This window comes from Ictidomys tridecemlineatus, chromosome 14, assembly GCF_052094955.1.
Source record: "Ictidomys tridecemlineatus isolate mIctTri1 chromosome 14, mIctTri1.hap1, whole genome shotgun sequence".
In the NCBI taxonomy this organism is placed as follows: domain Eukaryota; kingdom Metazoa; phylum Chordata; class Mammalia; order Rodentia; family Sciuridae; genus Ictidomys; species Ictidomys tridecemlineatus.
Genome location: NC_135490.1, coordinates 38,829,050 through 38,848,307, shown reverse-complemented (window position 1 = coordinate 38,848,307; position 19,258 = coordinate 38,829,050). Strand labels below are relative to the sequence as shown.

General features: G+C 36.1%; 1 protein-coding gene across 4 annotated transcripts in view; it reads left to right on the top strand.

Annotated features, from left to right (window-relative positions):
• Slc7a2 (solute carrier family 7 member 2) overlaps positions 1 to 19,258 on the top strand; it is a 72,569-nt gene that overhangs the window by 39,511 nt on the left and 13,800 nt on the right. For 3 of the 4 annotated variants that reach the window (XM_078031080.1, XM_078031081.1, XM_021732464.3), the window contains 5 exons: positions 6,802 to 7,192; positions 7,849 to 8,004; positions 12,681 to 12,846; positions 13,831 to 13,964; positions 17,944 to 18,166. In XM_078031080.1, the coding sequence (XP_077887206.1) occupies positions 6,817 to 7,192; positions 7,849 to 8,004; positions 12,681 to 12,846; positions 13,831 to 13,964; positions 17,944 to 18,166 (1,055 nt within the window). In that variant the 5' untranslated portion in view covers positions 6,802 to 6,816. The remainder of the gene's footprint in view (positions 1 to 6,801; positions 7,193 to 7,848; positions 8,005 to 12,680; positions 12,847 to 13,830; positions 13,965 to 17,943; positions 18,167 to 19,258) is intronic. The other variant, XM_078031082.1, reaches the window with a different exon arrangement.

Genomic DNA, 19,258 nt, shown 5'->3' with positions numbered 1-19,258 from the left:
CTCAATATCAGGTCAGCAGGGTCAGAAGAAAGGGAAAAGTTGGCTTGTGTCCCTCCTTCCACGTCTCCCTGCTTGGGCAACAGACTCTGTTATCCCTGCTCTTTTCTGAGTGGCCACAGCCTGGCTTCTACTGCCAGTTTCTTGGTTTCTGCACTGTGCCAGACTGGTGCCCGGCCTATGTGACTCCAGCCAGAGGACTGATGGTTTGACTGGTTCAGTTGTTGTAATGTTCAGAGTTACAAGGTCTCCTAAATGTGCCCAGCCTTTTGAGTATTTAACCCTAAGCTAGGTACCTGCCTGTAGCCCACTTACTGTGGCTTAGGGGTTGTAAAACAGTGGTGTGGGGAGAGCAGTGGAGAGGAGGCAGGAGCAGTGGTCAGTGAGATGGGTCCGTGGTATAATGACTGGGCAGCATAGTGGTTGTCAGTAGAGGGTCCCACCTGCTGCGTTTCACCTCTGTTTCCATGACATGCTGATTGTGATATTGCATAACTCTTCTATACCTCAGTTTTCTCATCCATGCTATGAGATTAATAACAGTCCTGATCCTACAGGGATAGTGTGATAGGTCATCAAAGAATAAGTTATCGGGGACAGTGGTGCAAGCCTGTAATCCCAGTGACTCTGGAGGCTAAGACAGGAGGATCATAAGTTCAAAGCCAGCCTCAGCAATGGCAAAGTACTAAGCAACTCAGACCCTGTCTCTGAATACCAAATAGGGCTGGGGATTTGGTTCAGTGGTTGAGTGCCCCTGAGTTCAATACTTAGGTATTTTTATTTGTTTTAATGTTTATTCTTAAGTTTTAGGTGGACACAATATCTTTATCTTACATTTATGTGGTGCTGAGGATCGAACCCAGTGCCTCGTGCATGCTAGACAAGCACTTTACCACTGAGCCACAACCCCAGCCCAGTACTTAGGTATTTTTAATAGTAGCACTTGTAGATTAGTGACGGGTGTGAAATGACTTTGGAAAGGGTATTTCCTAATGTTTGCAGTGGCACTCATAGGGTGATGGTCTCAGCAGCCTGGGGAGAGGGAACAGGTGGTACCCTCTGGCATTCGGAGTGATTTATTACCCAACGAATGCAAAGACCTTATGGGGACTAAGCCGGTCACTGAGCTCTTTGACGGGACAGGCAGAATGCTGACTGGGCAGCTACTCTGGTTACCAAGATGCAGAGGGCTTGCTTTCTTCATTTCACTTTCTTCCTCCCCAACCCTAAGAACAAGGTTGCATGCTCCACCCCTTTATTTATTCATTTATTTGAATGACAGGTATATTTTGCTCCTGGTTTTTGCTTTCACTAAAGTTAAATGAATTCACATGTTTTGAAGCACCCGTTGTCTTTACAAACTTCAAATCTCTACATCAGCCATTTATTTCTTGCATGTCCTTAAGAAAAGTCCTTGCCTGGGTCTGGACTCTGTATCAGAAATTTTGAAATAATACACTTTGCTCTTACTTCTGACAGTACTGCCTTGCTATAAAAAGGAAGAAAATATATACTGTATTAGGACAGTGGTTGTAACTTTGTAGTGGCCTCAGCTGTGTTTTAATTTATACTGATATCTACAATGACATTCACCTATCTGGAGAAAACTTTAGAGATTAGAGTTATGTAAGTTGTTCAGAAATTGTTCAGAAAATTTGACATGAAGGTAAGATAAATTTTGGATCAAATATAAGTGAAATGTATACGAAAAAGTATTCTTATTTTCCAGAAAATTAAGGTTCTAGGTTTGAATGCAAAAGTTTGTTGTTTTGGTTTTGTTTGTTTGTTTTGCAAACCCAGATTAAACAGTTATCTTTTATGATTGCCTTTTATCCTGAATAATTGTTATTTCTTAAGAAATTAATCTCACAAAGCTAAGAAAAAAGAATAAGAGAAAACCTAATTTTTTTTAAAGATTTTTAAAAGATGGACACAATATCTTTATTTATTTTCATGTGGTGCTGAGGATCGAACCCAGTGCCTCACATGTGCGAGGCAAGCACTCTGCCGCTAATCTATAACCTCAGCTCCAAGAGAAAACCCAATAATTTTGTGGCATCCTGTCCATATCTTTCTTTCTTTTTACTAAAGTTATTTAACCTACAATATAATTTGTAAAATTGTCTTGGAACTTTAAAGTTGTAGAAATACAATTGCTGATGGGTGTGGAAATCCAAGATCAAAAGGTCTAGTTCAGAGAAAAAAAGTCCCAGGAGGCAAAGATCTTTGTCCTATTTATTGTAATTACTTTCCTTCTGTCCGTCCAAAAACAAAGTGCATATGTCTGTCTGTGAAACTAGCAACTGGAATGAGGAAGGAAAAATTGGTTATAATTTGAATGAGCTAATTGATGGATGATTTGTTGGGACGCCTGTCCCACTCACTTGTCACTGCTAGTTCCACTCCTGTAAGATTTATTGTTAGGGCCTGTGATACTGGGACAGAGGACTGAGTTTGAAATTTCAGCCTGTACTTAGAACAGGAGGGGAACAATTCATTTCTATGTGACTTAAACTCTGCATCAAACTATTGAACCAAAGTGAAAATCCAGGATGGACTTTTGACTGTATTAGCAGATTTTGAAAGATGTCTGAGGAGTTGAAAGGAAGTCCTCTCTGTGGTGGAAAATCATCAGGGCTGAGGATTTACTCAATCCCAAAATTCTGTGCTGTCATGTTGGCAACCTGGATGGAAGAGGTTTTAAAAGGTCATAACTCCAAGATGCTGAAGCAGGAGTTTAACTTTCTTTGGCAAGAATTAATAGGGGTTGGGATTGGAGTCATAGCTCAGTGGTAGAGTGTGAGGCAAGTGGGTGGCACTGGGTTTGATTCTCACCACCCATGTAGATAAGTTAATTAAATAAAGTTATTATGTCCATCTATGACTAAGAAAAATACTTTAAAAAAACTGATAGGAGTTCGTCAAGGCATAAGGTGCTTAGAAACTGATGCTTAAGGTGGGGAGTGGGTGAAGGTGGGCTGAGGAAGATGCACATGTGTCATTAGGTTCATTGGCTCATTGAAATCATCCAGAACCTTCAGCAGCAGACTGTATTGTTAATCTTTCCCAGTCCTCATTTAGCTAATTTTATTTTCAGGTCTCATCTAGTATTATGCCTGTTTTTCTTCCTCAAATGAGAAGCCACTGTTTTAGCAATTATTAAAAAATATTGAAGATGGATACATATCTACTTCTGGTATCACCATAATGATTTGAGATGTCATATAGAGACATATAGATATCATATAGACATGTCATATGGAGACCCTTTATAATTCTAAGGCCAGGGACATGGGGATGAGTGTTACATGGGCCTCTTCCCAGGGTCAGATCATTGTCTTTTAGCACATGTATGCAGGTTCCATACTAAAGATGAATCCTTGGTCAGTAGAGCAGAAGCTGACTGTGGGTATATGGTGCAGATCCACAGTGCACTCCTGGAAAAACTGTCAACCCCCTGTATCAGTAGCATCACTTTGTATGGGTTTGTTGCAAAGGATAAGTATGAGTGTATTATTTTTTTCCTGCTGTATAATTTTTTATTTTTTTGAAAAAATTTTTAATTGATTTTTTTTAAATAAATGACAGCAGAGTGCATTACAATTCTTATTACACATATACAGCACAATTTTTCATATCTCTGGTTGTATATAAAGTATGTTCACACCAATTCGTGTCTTTATACATGTACTTTGGATAATGATGTCCATTGAATATTTTTTTAGCAGTGAAAGTGCCTTGCAAAAATGAGAGTAAGGGGCTGGGGATGTGGCTCAAGCAGTAGCGCGCTCGCCTGGCATGCGTGAGGCCCGGGTTCGATCCTCAGCACCACATACAAAGATGTTGTGTCCGCTGAAAACTAAAAAAATAAATATTAAAATTCTCTCTCTCTCTCTCTCTCTCTCTCTCTCTCTCTCTCTCTCTCTAAGAGTTTTTAAAAAAATATTTAAAGGAAAAGTTATTAAACAAAAAAAGTTGATAGCAAATTATTTCACTAACACTGGACACACATATCATTTTTCTCATTCCCTTGTTGCCACACTATTTTTATATATCACTGTCTCTGCAAATTATATATATATATATATTTTATAAAAGCATGAGATTATCTTTTTTCTTTAGTTACTAAGCACTGTATGATACGCCCACTAGGATGTGATGAATGTTTATTTAAGAATGACTCATTAAGTTGACCCAGTATGTTTTCATGTTCCTTTTCTCCCATCCCATTATATTTCTACAAAATTAGTTTTGTGTCACTGCTTTTATTATCGGTATTTCACCAGGCTATGCGTAGTTGAGACTGTTTGCAAAGGACATTGAGTAACCTGTCAGTTCTGAGAAATTTCTGACGTATGCTTTTCAATTACTCAGAAGCAAATGAATGCTTGACAATTGGGACCTGTGTCTTATTTCCCCAGAGCCACATAGAAAAGCTATCTGCACATAAAATACTTTGCATCTTTAATAGGAGACAAGCAGGAGAAATCCAGTCTTACCTGATGAAAGCGATACATTTCTAAAAGGGTTCACTTTTTACTTCCTACATAATCTGAAGTGAATGACATTCAATTTTATATTGGAGAGCTGACCACTAATCTATTGATTTGGGGTAACAATGGTTTCCTTATTTTCTTTCATTTTTATGCTATATTTTCCTCTCAAAATTTCACAAACATGAGTGTGATTATAATATCAGAAAAAGGTTTTAAAAGTAAAAGCTCATTCCCAATCTTATCAAGAATCCCTGCTTCGTTTTCCTTGCTTGCTTTCTGATTTTTTTTTCCTCTGTTATATATGCTTAGTTGTAGAATCTGTGTCTTTTATTCACAAAAGTCAAGGTTAAACAAGTGCTAGTCCTTCATGAACGTTTATTTAGTTAAATGACAAATAGGTATACCTCTTTCTGTTGCCCACTTCTTGCATTCCTACAGTTGGGTATGACATGTCCCATGATCTTAAATCTCTAGTGAAATTCAGTGTACCATTTCCAAGCACTGTTCCTTTAGCAGTGGTGCCTAATTCTTGATCTTCGAACAGGTCTGTATAAAAATACTTCAAACGTTACAGAAACTCAGCATTTAATAAATACCTTCTCCCATCTTCCCTCCCCTCTTAATTGAACTCTACATAAAACTTTTACTTTCCACTTTCTGATTCTTTTTAAGCAGAACATGTACCTACTTTATCCTCTAGATATGTTTTACAGGGATAGCTATCAACGCCTAAATATAGTATTGACAAAGTTGCAAATTTTTCAACAAGCACTTGTAAAGTGCTATGTTTTGGTGTGGAAGAAACTGAAGATGTGTAAAAGTTTATTTTTAACTTCCAAGAAATTTTTTACTTGTTTTCCATGTTGCTTTATATTCTTTGAATTAGCTGCCTTCAATATTGAGAACTTGTATTTATGTCAATGAATAATGTTCAGTGGGTTAATTTTACCTGCCAGAATTAATGTGATACTGATTTGTTCACATTCCAGAAATATCTCTTTCTCTTATAAATGTCATTTAGATTTAGTATAGAAAAGTAGCTTTATTTTATTCTTACAAATAAAATATTTTAATACAAGCTTTAGATTAAGGTTGAGACATGTTCAAGGGTTTATTTTATAGCATATAAGGGTCTAACCTGTTGAGGGAAGATGTCAAGTTGTGATCTTATGAATTGAGATTATTGATGGTGAATATAATAAGTTGAAGGAAACAACATTCAAAGCCAACAAGATCATTATGTAGAAGTACAATACATGAAGTGAAAACAAACATGACTTTTCAGTTAAAATTTTATTGACTGATAAGCAATTTGTATTCTGTTTCCTATTCTTTAGAATTTGCCTGCTGAATCACATGTCTCTGTAGACAAGGCCATGTAGAGCTTTCTAATTTTTATTTTATACATAGGTTGTACATATTCATTGGAATCAAGTTTAAACAGATATTAGAAATATAAAATGAGGAATGGGGAGTAAGATTCTCTGCCTTCTTTATTTCTTCCATTTTAAAAAAAGGCTATAAATAATAATATATAATAGTTGACATGGATTTTGGGTTTACGTATTTCTTTTAAAATCTCAAATAAATATAGGAAGTCATACTTAAAGCATGATTGAATAGTAGTTTTAGTCACATAATCTCAGCATGCTTTGAGGGCAGTTTCTTTATCCTAGCAAGTTCACATCTGCTCTACATTGTTTTAAAAGGAAACTAGTTCACACAGACTGGCTACTGCATCACGATCACCATTTTACCTGCTTTTAGACAAAGCTATACTGTAAATGCCATAAAGCTAGAGAACACATCTGTGTAACACCTTTCTGTACATACTCGTAGCACAACCCCTGACATTTAGTAAGGTCTAAAATACCTGAGTTGACATTTAGTAAGGTCTAAAATACCTGAATGCTTATAGATATAGAAACAAACTTAACCAGATGAGGCAATTTACTTCCTTCCTTGGAGCAATGACTAAATTAACCACCTCCTGGAATTTCTGTCAACAGAATACTTTTTTAAATTTTTAGAAAGTGAACAAAAGTGACAAATCCTTTTGAACACCCAGGTCTGCTAACCCTTTGCTTCCCAAATCAGCCACTCAATGGCATCTTATGTGTGGAGTGTGAGTGGGCTCTAGCAAATGCATAGCTCCCAACCCTCCATCATGTGGTTGCTCTGAGCCACACCATGTTAACAGGTAAAAAGTGAATGCGGTCACCCTGAGTCAGGACAGGACAGGTCGCCAGATGGAGGGATGCTGTTTCCAGATGCCTCTGACCCCCTCCTCCTCCTCTCTCCCACTCAGGTTACACTCTTCAGAATGATTCCCTGCAAAGCAGTGCTGACTTTTGCCCGATGTCTGATCCGGAGAAAAATTGTCACTCTAGACAGTCTGGAAGATTCCAAACTATGCCGCTGCTTGACCACCATGGACCTCATCGCCCTCGGGGTGGGAAGCACCCTGGGTGCTGGCGTGTATGTCCTTGCTGGGGAGGTTGCCAAAGCTGACTCGGGCCCCAGCATCGTGGTCTCCTTCCTCATCGCCGCCTTGGCGTCCGTGATGGCTGGCCTCTGCTACGCTGAATTTGGGGCCCGAGTCCCCAAAACTGGGTCTGCATATTTGTACACTTATGTTACAGTTGGCGAGCTGTGGGCCTTCATCACTGGCTGGAATCTCATCTTGTCATATGTGATAGGTACGTTTCACAGATAAATCTAAATTGTGTAGACTGGTAGAAGCAGCACCCCTGAGCAAGAGGCCTGGTGGTAGGAGTGCAGGTCTGTGTTCCTTGGTAGCTGCCTGACCGCCCGTGGGTCACTGGATCCCAGTGTCTCACTTTTCTCATTTCTAAAATGTCTCCAATTGCACAATTCTGTGATTGATCAATTGATTGATCTATTGGTTTTATTTATTTATTTATTTTGCTTGAGATAGAAGCCAGGGCCTCATGCATGCTGGCTAAAGCACTTTACCACTGAGCTACATCCCTGCCCCAATTCTGTGATTTTGTTTCAATACCAGATATGTCTCCTAATGGGTTTGAAAATCCCATGTTAAAATATATATATATTATTTATGGTTAAAATATATATGTTAAAAAAAATATATATATATATATATTTTATATGTGGTTCTTTATTGCAAATAAAGTCACCTGATTCTACAGTTTTGAACTTGAGCATTTGATACTATTGTGTAATTACAAAATTATTAAAATAATTTTCTAATGTGATTAAAATTTTCAATCTATGTAAATTAATGTAAGTTAATCCTAGAATAAGACCAAGTAGCATATGATGTTAATTTTCTGCTGTTGATTTTTATTCTCTGAATGTTCTATATTTTGGGAAGGTACATCAAGTGTGGCAAGAGCATGGAGTGGCACCTTTGATGAACTTCTTAGCAAGCAGATTGGTCAGTTTTTCAGAACATACTTCAAAATGAATTATACTGGCCTTGCAGAGTACCCAGACTTTTTTGCTGTGTGCCTTATATTACTTTTAGCAGGTAAGATAACCAAACATACTTTTCCCTATGATGAGCCAAATTCCAAATTAATCATCTCAGGAAAGTAGGTCACTGCTGAATTTGGAGTGTGAGTTCTCCAGATTAAGTCAGCATGTTTACACACTTAGGTTTCTGTTGGATGTCTGTGGGCATTGTCACTGGTTAAACTCATTTTATCTTCTGTGATTGGTTATGTTTCAAAATTAAGCAACTCAGGAGACTCAAAAAAAAAAAAAAAGAATTGCAAGTTCAAGATCAGCCTCAGCAATTTAGCAAGACCCTTTCTCAAAATTAAAAATAAAAAAGGTAGGTTTGTACTCAGTGATAAAGTGCCTCTGGGTTTAAACCTCAGTACCAAACCAAAAACAAAAGTCTGAATCTGAATTGTTTGGAATGATAGAAGAAACATATCTGAGTAAAAGGCATTAGCCAAATGATAGCATGAGGACAATTTATAATATAAATTGAACATTTGCAGGAGTGGCAGTGAAGTTTCAATAAGGAAAATGTATGATTTCTTGGGATTGATCCATCCTATCCAATACAACTAAGGATATTTGCAAGTATACTATTTCTAGAAGAAATTCAGGTTTTCTATCAGGCTTTCATCTGCATACTGTAGGCATCTGGTTGAAAAGGAGGCATTCAGATCATTTTTTTTTTGTCTTTTTTTGATTTTTTTAGTTGTAGATGGACACAATACCATTATTTATTTATGTATGTGGTGCTGAGAATCAAACCCAGTGCCTCACATGTGCTAAGCCAGTGCTCTAACACTGAGCCACAACCCCAGCCCACACCTTTTGTTTTTGAACATAGATGTTGTATAGCAAACATAGTTAATGAAATTTTTTAGTTTTTACCAGTGTTATGGCACAGTGGTTTAAAAAGGCACAAGAACTAGAAGTAGGAACAATCTGGTTTTCAGTCTTGCTCTGCCACTTACTGCTTTTAGAACAGTTTACTTACAGTTTACTTAATCTTTCCATCCATCACTCAGTTTGCTCATCCATAAAATAAGGATATCAGTTTCTACCTTAAACATGCCTCTTTCATGGAACATAGTAAATACTCAATTGATGGCCAACTTCATTTTATAAGCATAATTAATCCCTGTTGTCCCCCTCTGTTTTCTTTTTCTTTCTTTCTTTTTTTTCCAGTTGTAGTGGACAGCGTGCCTTTATTTTATTTGTTTATTTTTATGTGGTGCTGAGGATCTAACTCAGTGCCTCACACATGCTGGGCAAGCAATTCTGCCACTGAGCTACAGTCCCAGCCCCATTTTTTTCGTTGTTTCTTTAATATATTTTTTATTTGTTCTAATTAGTCATATATAACAGTAGAATACATTTTGATATGTCATACATAAATGAAGTATAACTTCTCATTCATCTGGTTGTACATGATGTAGAGTTACTTAGGTCATGTAATCATATAGGCACATAGAATAATAATGTCCAATTCATTATATCATTCCTACCCCCAGACCCCTTTCCCTTCCTTCACTTCCTTGTGTCTAGTCCAGAATACCTCTATTCTTCTCCCTGCCCACTATTGTGAATTAGCATCCTCATATCAGAAAAAACATTGGGCCTTTGATTCTTTGGGATTGGCTTATTTTGCTTCCTGCTATGCCCTTTTACTTGTTTTAATTATTGGAACGTTTTTTATTTTGATTGATAGTGCTATCTGCAGCCCTGGTTTTGCTTGTGTGTGTGTGTGTGTGTGTTGCTAGGGATTAAACCCTGGGCTTTGGGCATGCTAGGCAAATACTCTATCCCTGAGCCATTGGGCATTCTAGGCAAACACTATTACTGAGCCATACTGCCAGCCCTGAAGTCCTAATTAAGTCCATCAAGGATTGCACTAAAAATAAATTTTTTTTTATTTGTTCCTACTTCCTAGTTGATTTACTGTGAGTAATCTACCTGCTCTTGCCTGTCCAGCCTTACCTCTATTTTTTTCCCCCAGATTAGAAGGATGTGACAAAAATATCTTGGCTCATTATGAAATGTTTACCTGTAAAATTATCTGATTTAAGAAATATCTTTAACATTTAAAAAGTTAGTCCTTAATAAAATGTATTATATAGGGATAGAAACATGAACAAAATTTATCGGTCTAAAATGTTTTCTATTTTGCTTCTAATGGCAAAAAAAAAAATACATTCATTGTCTTTCATCAGATGATGGAATTTAGTTTGGTTTGGTAGCTAAACAGTCTAGCTTACATTAAATAAGTTATATCATTTTTTATTTAGAGATGATTTCATTAAACTTAAAATATTCAGCATTAATCTGTCAGCATTGAGCAGCATGTAGCTGTGACCCATTTAAATTCCATGGCAAGACTAAGGCTTGGCCTGAGCCTACATCATTTTTCTTTGTTCATTCACCATCATAGCTTTCCTTTAAAGATAGTCTAAACTTACATTATAACACTGTCCTTACAGTCTTTGAAGGTCAGAAACCCCTCTTATAAATATTTATTCCTTTGGTAATACCCCCTGCCTTATCAATCGGAGGGAAGTACATGCCATATTCAGATGAGATATTTATTGGTCTCTAATCTATTGGTGGGAGATGATACCTCAGAGTAAAGAGTGCACATGTAACATTGGGAAACTGATATAAAATGTGATAGTTCCTTTGTTATTCTCTGGGATGTATAGCAACCATTTGTAACCCAGCTAGACAATTACAGAGTCAGTACTTGTGCTGACCCTATGGCTGTCCTTTGTATCATTCAGAGTTATTATTATGAGATTCTGGGAATTAGAAGAATGAGATTCAACTTCTCACCTCTGCTTGGAAAATCTTGCTTATGGGATGCAGGGTGTTGTGGGTATAGAGAAGAAGCAAGTAAATCTGTGGCATAGTATTTCCATAGCAGTCATTTCTCCAATAATAAATATGTAAACTTTGTTAGGTCCATAATTCATATCTTATGCTAGATAGATTAAAGATTCAAATATGATAAATATAATAATCATTAATAACTAGAAGGAAACATATGAACATTTATAGGTTGATATTAGGAAAAAATCATTAAAGATAGTAAATAAAAAAGGAAAATTTATAGGTTATTTGAATAACTTTTCTATATATATAATCAATAGGAAGGTTAAAAGCAAATGACAGAACTGGGTATAGTTAAGTGTTAGAGCACCTGCCTCATGTGCACAAGGCCCTGGGTTCTGTCCCCAGTACCACAGAGAAATAAAATAAAATATTAAATAAAAACAGAAAGAAAGCAAATGATAAATAGGGAAAGTACATACTATACAGAGAGCTTATAGCATTAATATATAAATAAATCATAAATCAATATGAACAGAATACACTGATAGCAAAACTGGGCAATTTCAATTGGGCCAAAGTTTCTGTAGAATATTTTCACAATATGATTAAAAAGCCTCGGAAAATTGCATAACCTTTGATACAGTATTAACTTATAGAAAATTATTGTAAATAGCTCAAAATACAAAGGGCTGGGGGGCTGTGGTTCAGTGGTAGAGTGCTTGCCTAGCACAGGTGAGGCCCTGGGTTCGATCCTCAACACCACATAAAAATAAATAAGTAAAATAAAGGTATTGTGTCCAACTACAACTAAAAAATAAATTAAAAAAAAAAGGCTGGGGATGCAGCTTAGTGATAAAATGTCCCTGAATTAAATTCCCATTATCAAAAAATTTTTTTTAAAAAAGAAAGAAAATTATTGTGGGCTGAGGCTGTAGCTCAGTGGCAGAGTGCTTGCCTCAAATGTGTGAGGCACTGGGTTCAATCCTCAGCACCACATAAAAATAAATAAACAAAACAAAGACATTGTGTTCATGTATAAAAAAAATTTAAAAAAGAAAATTGTTGTAAAGAAATAATTAGAAAGTATACAGAGATATTTATAAGAGGATGATATCACTGCTCTTTATAAACGTAAAAAAAACTTAAGAGTGATCTAATTGTCTATAAATAAGAGATTAAAGTATGGCATCTCCGTATAATTGGTTACACAGCTGTTAAAAATGAGGTTATGTATTTGTTGATGTGGAAATATGTCTCTGTGTTTGTATGTGCAAAATTATGTAGGAGACATCATGGTTGACTTTTATTCTCTTCATAGTTCTTCTGATAAGATTACTTGTATAGAATATGTTTATATTTTACTATACAACAAATCAGTAGTTTCTATAAAGCTATTGATTAAAATAAATTTAACAAGAAACTTTTTTGGCATGACAATTGAAGAATTATATTCCAACTATGTGTAAAATAAATACATGGCAGATGTATGATTGAGTTTTTAATTTTAAAAGGTTCAATCCCCAGTACCATGAAATAAATAGCTTAAAATAGCTTTTTAGAATAGCATTCCATTACAGTGAAGTGTTACTTTACATCTGCCCACCATTGGTAACAATGGCCAGAGTTACTAGACTTATATTTCTTAGTATGGAATCTCCTGGCTGAGCACTTTTTCCTCCAGAAATCAAACTGGTTGTGTTCAGAAGATGTGGCTTCACAATGAGTCAACTAATAAGTGAACTAGCCATGGAAATGAATAAATGGGAGTTAAATACAAGAAGGCTGGTAACAATAACATCCCTGAGTCTATATTTGCTTCAAAATGTCATTGCCTTTCTTGTAGGTAAAATGACAATGCTCTTTCTTTTTCCATAGGTCTTTTATCTTTTGGAGTAAAGGAGTCTGCTTGGGTAAATAAATTCTTCACAGCTATTAATATCCTGGTCCTTCTCTTTGTCATGGTTGCTGGCTTTGTGAAGGGAAATGTGGCTAACTGGAAGATTAGTGAAGAGTTTCTCAAAAATATATCAGCAAATGCCAGGTAAAATATTTAGGGTCTTTTTTAATCCCTCTTTTAATTTTTATTTTAATGTTACATTGTAATGGCGTGTACATGAAAGTTTCCTTTAGTGCAGTGGCTCTCAAACGTTTTGCTTCTGAGACCTTTCTGGGCTCTGTTCTATGCCAAGGTTCTCCCTCCCAGACATAAAGGTGTAGGTGTGCTCCACTGTGAGAAGCTGTATAGCTGCTGGTTCTGGGGAAGGGCCAGGGCAAACCCTAACCACTGGAAGAACTTGACTTTTTCCCCCCAGCTGTTCACCACCCCTAAAAAACAATGAGTGTTTTTGAGTCATACATCCTTTGGGACCACATTCGGTTTCTTTACATTTTTTCAGACTTTTAATAATTTTCAGGTCTTGTTTTTTGGAGAATGATATTAGGTGTATAAGCAGAAATAAGATTACAAAAACATCTATTATATAGAGTAAGATACATATAAATGTTTCTCTTTATATATATTGTCCATGGTCATTCTGATGAGGTAGAAATTAGTGTCCTCTGATTTTATACAGATTTTAACATATAATAAAATTTTAGCTTCCATATTATTGAGCAAGCCTAGGGAATTCTGTTTTACTTGTAATCTGGTTCCTCTCTGCTTCATGAGTTGAAGAATGTATTCATATTGGAAAAATAGGAAGGAAGTTTCTTGTCTTTGTCACAGAACTTGGCCCATGCTAGGGTCTGTACTCTAAAAATCCTGCCTACTTGTGGGTTCTAGCCAGAGTAGGTCTGGATCGTATATGCATTTGCTATTGATCAGCCTCTGCTTGGATGTTAGTGACACAGAGGGTCATCGTCAAGAACAGGATGACAATATAAGATGTTAGTTTTAGTTTTTTATATGTCAGCTTCAAAGAGCTGATGAATACAACAACTTTCAAAGGATGTTGTTTGAGACAAATCACCAAAAGTGTAAGTTTCTCTGAAAATTACTTAACAATGTGTTTGCTCTCTTCCTTAGAGAGCCACCTGCTGAAAACGGAACAAGCATCTACGGGGCTGGTGGCTTTATGCCTTACGGCTTTGCAGGAACCTTAGCTGGTGCTGCCACTTGCTTTTATGCCTTTGTGGGATTTGACTGCATTGCAACAACTGGTAAGAATAATGTCTTAGCTCCAGGTAGAAGGTGAAAGTGTTCCTTATACCACAGGAGTAGCTGTGCGTGGCAGCAGAGAGTCAAGAAAGAGTAGGATTTGGGTAGGAAGGGTGCTGGTTCCAGATCCATCTGTGACACCTGCCGTATCTGATTTAAAAGGCACTTAGTGAAACTACTGAGCCTTGGCTTCTGTAGCTGTACAGACCCCTTAGATACAGTTTAGATTACCTAAGATAGCATATGGGTTCAGTACTTTGCAAGCTGTCAGATACTTAGTGTTAATCATAATTATTATCCTTAACCTTCTATTTGGAGTGCTATCACTTTAAAGTGATTATCTTCTTAAATTATCTTTTCTTTAGTCAAACAAAACATTGATTGATACTTTTATCTTTATCCTGTACAATAAGTACTTAAATAAGAATTGCTCTCCAACATAGAAAATTTAAACAAATCAATTTCAAGCAATGAAATTGAAGATGCCATCAAAAGCCTACCAACAAATAAAAGCCCAAGGCCAGACAGATTCTCAGCCAACTCTACCAGACCTTTAGAGAACTAACCCCAATCCTCCTTAAGTTATTCCATGAAATAGGAAAGGAAGAAACCCTTTCAAGCTCATTCTATGAAGCTAATTATCACCCTGATACCAAAACCAGACAAAGGCACATCAAGGAAAGAAAACTTCACACCAATATCCCTGATGAACACAGATGGAAGTATTCTTAATAAAATACTGGCAAATTGAATACAAAAACATATTAAAAAGATAGTGAACCACAATCAAGTGGGGTTTATCCCAGGGATGCAAGGCTGGTTCAACTTATAAAATCAATAAACATAATTCATCACAACAATAGACTTAAAGACAAGAATCACATAATTTACTAATAGGGCATTATGTAAAATTGTGGATGTGTAACCGACGTGATTCTGTAATCTGCATTTGGGGTAAAAATTGGTAGTTCATAACCCACTTTAATCTAATGTATGAAATATGATATGTCAAGAGCTTTGTAATGTTGTGAACAACCAATAAAAATAAATAAAAAAAACAAATATTGATTTCCTTTAATGACCAGTTTAAATTAAAAATTCATCTGTTCCACACTGAGCAGAATAAAACAAAGAGAAATCAGTTTTATTTTGTTTACTTGAAATAAATAAAAAAAATCACATAATTATCTCAATAGATGCAAAAAACACATTTGACAAAATACAGCACCTCTTCATGTTCAAAACACTAGAAAAGCTACAGATAATAGGAACAGTGCCTCAACATTGTAAAAGCTATATACACGGAACCCAAGGCCAACATCATTCTAAAAAGAGAAAAATTGAAAGCATTCCCTCTAAAAACTGAAATAAGACAAGGGTGCCCTCTTTCACCACTTCTTTTCAACATAGTTCTTGAAACTCTAACTAGAGAAGTTAGGCAAAAGAAAGAAAATAAAGGGTTATAAATAGGAAAACAAGGACTCAAACTACCCCTATTTGTCAATGAAATGATTCTATATTTAGATGACCCAAAAAACTTAACCTCTGTCTCTCACCCTGCACAAAACCAGAAAGATTCTAGAATTCACAAATGAATTCAGTGAAGTGTCAGGATATAAAATTAACAATCATAAATCAATTGCGTTCCTGTACACCAATGATGAATCAACTGAAAGAGAAATTATGAAAACTATCCCATTCAAACTAGCCTCAAAAAAATTAAAACATTTGAGACTCGAACTAACAAGAGAAGTGAAAGACCTCTCCAGTGAAAACTGTAGAACTGTAAAGAAAGAAACTGAAGAAGACCTCAGAAGATAAAAAGATCTTGCATGTTCTTAGATAGGCAGAATTAGTATTGTCAAAATGGCTATAATACCAAAAGTGCTCTACAGATTTAGTGCAGTCTTCCTGTTAAGGTTCTGATGATGATCTTCATAAAAATAGAAAAAGCACTTGTGAAATTCATTTGGAAAAATAAGAGGTCCAGAATGACCAAAGCAATCCTTAGTGAGAAAAGTGCAGTAGGAGGCATCACAATAGTAGACGTTATTATTATACTACACGGATATAGTAAAGAAACCAGCATGGAATTGGCACAAAAACAGACACGAAGACCAATGGAACAGAATAGAGAACACAGGCAAACCCACATAAATACAGTTACCTCATACTAGCCAAAGGTGCCAAAAACATATGTTGGAGAAAAGATAGCCTCTTCAACAAATAGTGCTAGGAAAACTGGAAATCCATATGTAGCAGAGTGAAATTTAATCCCTGTCTCTCATCCTGCACAAAACTCAAAAGTGGATCAAGGACCTAGGCATTACACCAGAGACCTTATGCCTACTAGAAGAAAATGTAGGCCCAACACTCTGTCATGTCAGCTTAGGAACAAAGTTCCTCCACAAGTCTTCTAAAGCACAATGAGTAAAAATCAAGAATCACTAAGTGGGATGGCACCAAACTAAAAAGCTGCTTCACAGCAAAGGAAACAATCAAGAAGGTGAACAGAGAGCCTACAGAATGGGAGAAAACCTTTGCCACTTGCACCTCAGGTAGAGCATTAATTTCCAGGATATATAAAGAACTCAAAAACTTAACACCAAAAACCCAAAAAACCCAATCAATAAGTGGTCCAAGGAACTGAACAGACACTTCACAGAAGAAGAAATATGAATGGTCAACAAATAAATGAAAAAATGTTCAACATCACTAGTAATTAGAGAAATATAAATTAAAACTACCGTGAGGTTTCATCTGACTCCAGTACACTCATACATTGCTGGTTGGGACTGCAAATTGTTGCATCTCAGAAACCATCATTTGACCCAGTTATCTCACTCCTCAGTTTATACCCAAAGGACTTAAAATCAGCATACCACAGTGACACAGCCAAGTCAGTGTTTGTAGCAGCTCGATAATTCACGATAGTTAAGCTATGGAACCAACTAAGATTCCCTTCAGCAGATGAATGGATAAATAAAATGCAGTATATTTACGCAATGGAATATTGCTCAGCCTTAAAGAAGAATGAAATATGGCATTTGCCAGTAAATAGATAGAACTGGAGACTGTCATGCTAAATGAAATAAGCCAATCCCAAAAAACCAAAGGCCAAATGTTCTCTCTGATATGTGGATGCTAACATGTAAAGAGGGAAGAATAGAAATTCATTGGATTAGACAAAGGGGGATAAAGGGAGGGGAGAAGGTATGGAAATAGGAAACAAAATGAATCTTACATACAACTTTCCTATTTCCTAACAATTCAGATATGTACATATATGAATACACAACCAATGAAACTCCACATCATGCACAACCACAAGATTGGGATCCTAAATAGAATAAGTTAAACTCCATGTGTGTATGATATATCAAAATACGCTCTACGGTCATGTGTATCTAAAAAGAACAAATTTTTAAAATAAGAATCACTCTGCAAGTGTTTCCTTTGGGTTCTTACCATTACATGGCCTTATAATACAGTTGACCATGTTTTGGGTAATGCCTAATTTTATAAGGATACAAAATATTCTTTTTTTTATATTGCAACTAGAATTCCTTTAGAAATAAGTTTATGGGAAGCTTTCATGTTTAAGAGCCTACAAAGTGTCATAGCAGTCATTTAATCTCTGTGGATGAGTCATTTTCCAAATGGATTTAGACTATAGGCCTATCCCTAAATCCTTAAGAATGCTGGTGTGATTTTTTTTTTAAATGGGAAATTTCTCTCTTTTTTTTTTTTTTTTTAAATGCGTGACTTCTCCCTCTGGAAATTAGATTTTTATGTGATAGCTAAGTACTTTCAAAAAAAAGAGGGCAAGTTTTGTGTCAAATAAGTGGATCAATCTAAGAAAACAGCAGGGACAGACACAGAGTAGAATCATCATGGAGGACGGGAAGAATTTGACCCACATTCAGTTCTTTGCCCTTAATTTATTTCTTAAGCATGAATATCTTGTGTTTCTTTCCTTAGGTGAAGAAGTCCGGAATCCCCAGAAAGCTATTCCCATTGGAATAGTGACTTCTTTGCTTGTTTGCTTTATGGCTTATTTTGGGGTCTCTGCAGCTTTGACACTTATGATGCCCTACTACCTCCTCGATGAAAAAAGCCCCCTTCCAGTGGCATTTGAGTATGTTGGATGGGGCCCTGCCAAATATGTTGTTGCAGCAGGCTCTCTGTGTGCGTTGTCAACAAGGTACATTGCTTTGCCTTTGGGGTAGGGACAGTTTGGGTTCCTCCAAAGTGCAGTTAGTATCTAAAACACTGCCTTTGTATGTTCTAAAAATATCCTAACCTGAGGAACTTATTTTGCAGCTGTGTGCTCTCACTAAACAGTTTGCCCTGAGTTGCCATGTAAAAATATTAATTGATTAAAACAAAAAGCCTTTTTCCCCCATCAGTTTTAGAATTAGCTTTCCAAGATATGGATGGTCCAAGCTTCCACTGAAATATATATGGCATCAGCACAAACACATATATGTCACTCATCTTTGTATATGTGTGTGTTATAAAACTTTAGGATTCTAACTGTAACGTTAGAATAACGTTAACGTTTTTCTGCTGGCCTTGGTGTTGCTTGTAGTGTTTGAGAGACGGTCTGAAACTGTATGCAGACTTGGCATTTCCTGCTGTCCTTAAAAGTAATATTGTCTATGTGATTGGAAGATATGTGTTATATCATTTTAAAATACAAACATACACTTTTTATTATGAGCACAGACTTTTCAGAATGAACTTGCTCTAGAAATAGAAATTACCATTCTCAAATTAATGGTGGAAGTTCATATCCTATTTATCTGAAGAGAAAAGGGTATTTGAGTCTTACATGGTCATATTCAGTTGCTGTTTGTTTTAATACTTTAGGATTCATATCTTGTTTTTTTTTGAGTTATCCGTATTTCCAATTAATACATGATCAAAAGTAAAATTTTACCCTAATATGGTACTACATTGTACTCTAGAATATTTTTACAAAGAGAAAATTAATCTTTTTGCCTGATTACTAATGTTTTCAGTGAAAGTAATTTTCTAAAAGTCAAATTAGAAAAATAAATATAACTTTCAGTGTAGTTTTATTTCAGAATTCCTTTTATTTTTTTAAAACATAAGAATGTTGAGTGGCAATTAGAAATTATTCTGTGACCTGGACACAGTGGTGTACACCTATAGTTTCAGTCACAGAGGAGGCTGAGGCAGGAGGATTACTTGAGCCCAGGAGTTTTGGGCCAGCCTGAGTAGCATTGTAAGATCTCAAAAAAGAAAGAAATTGCTATTGTGGGTTTCTCAG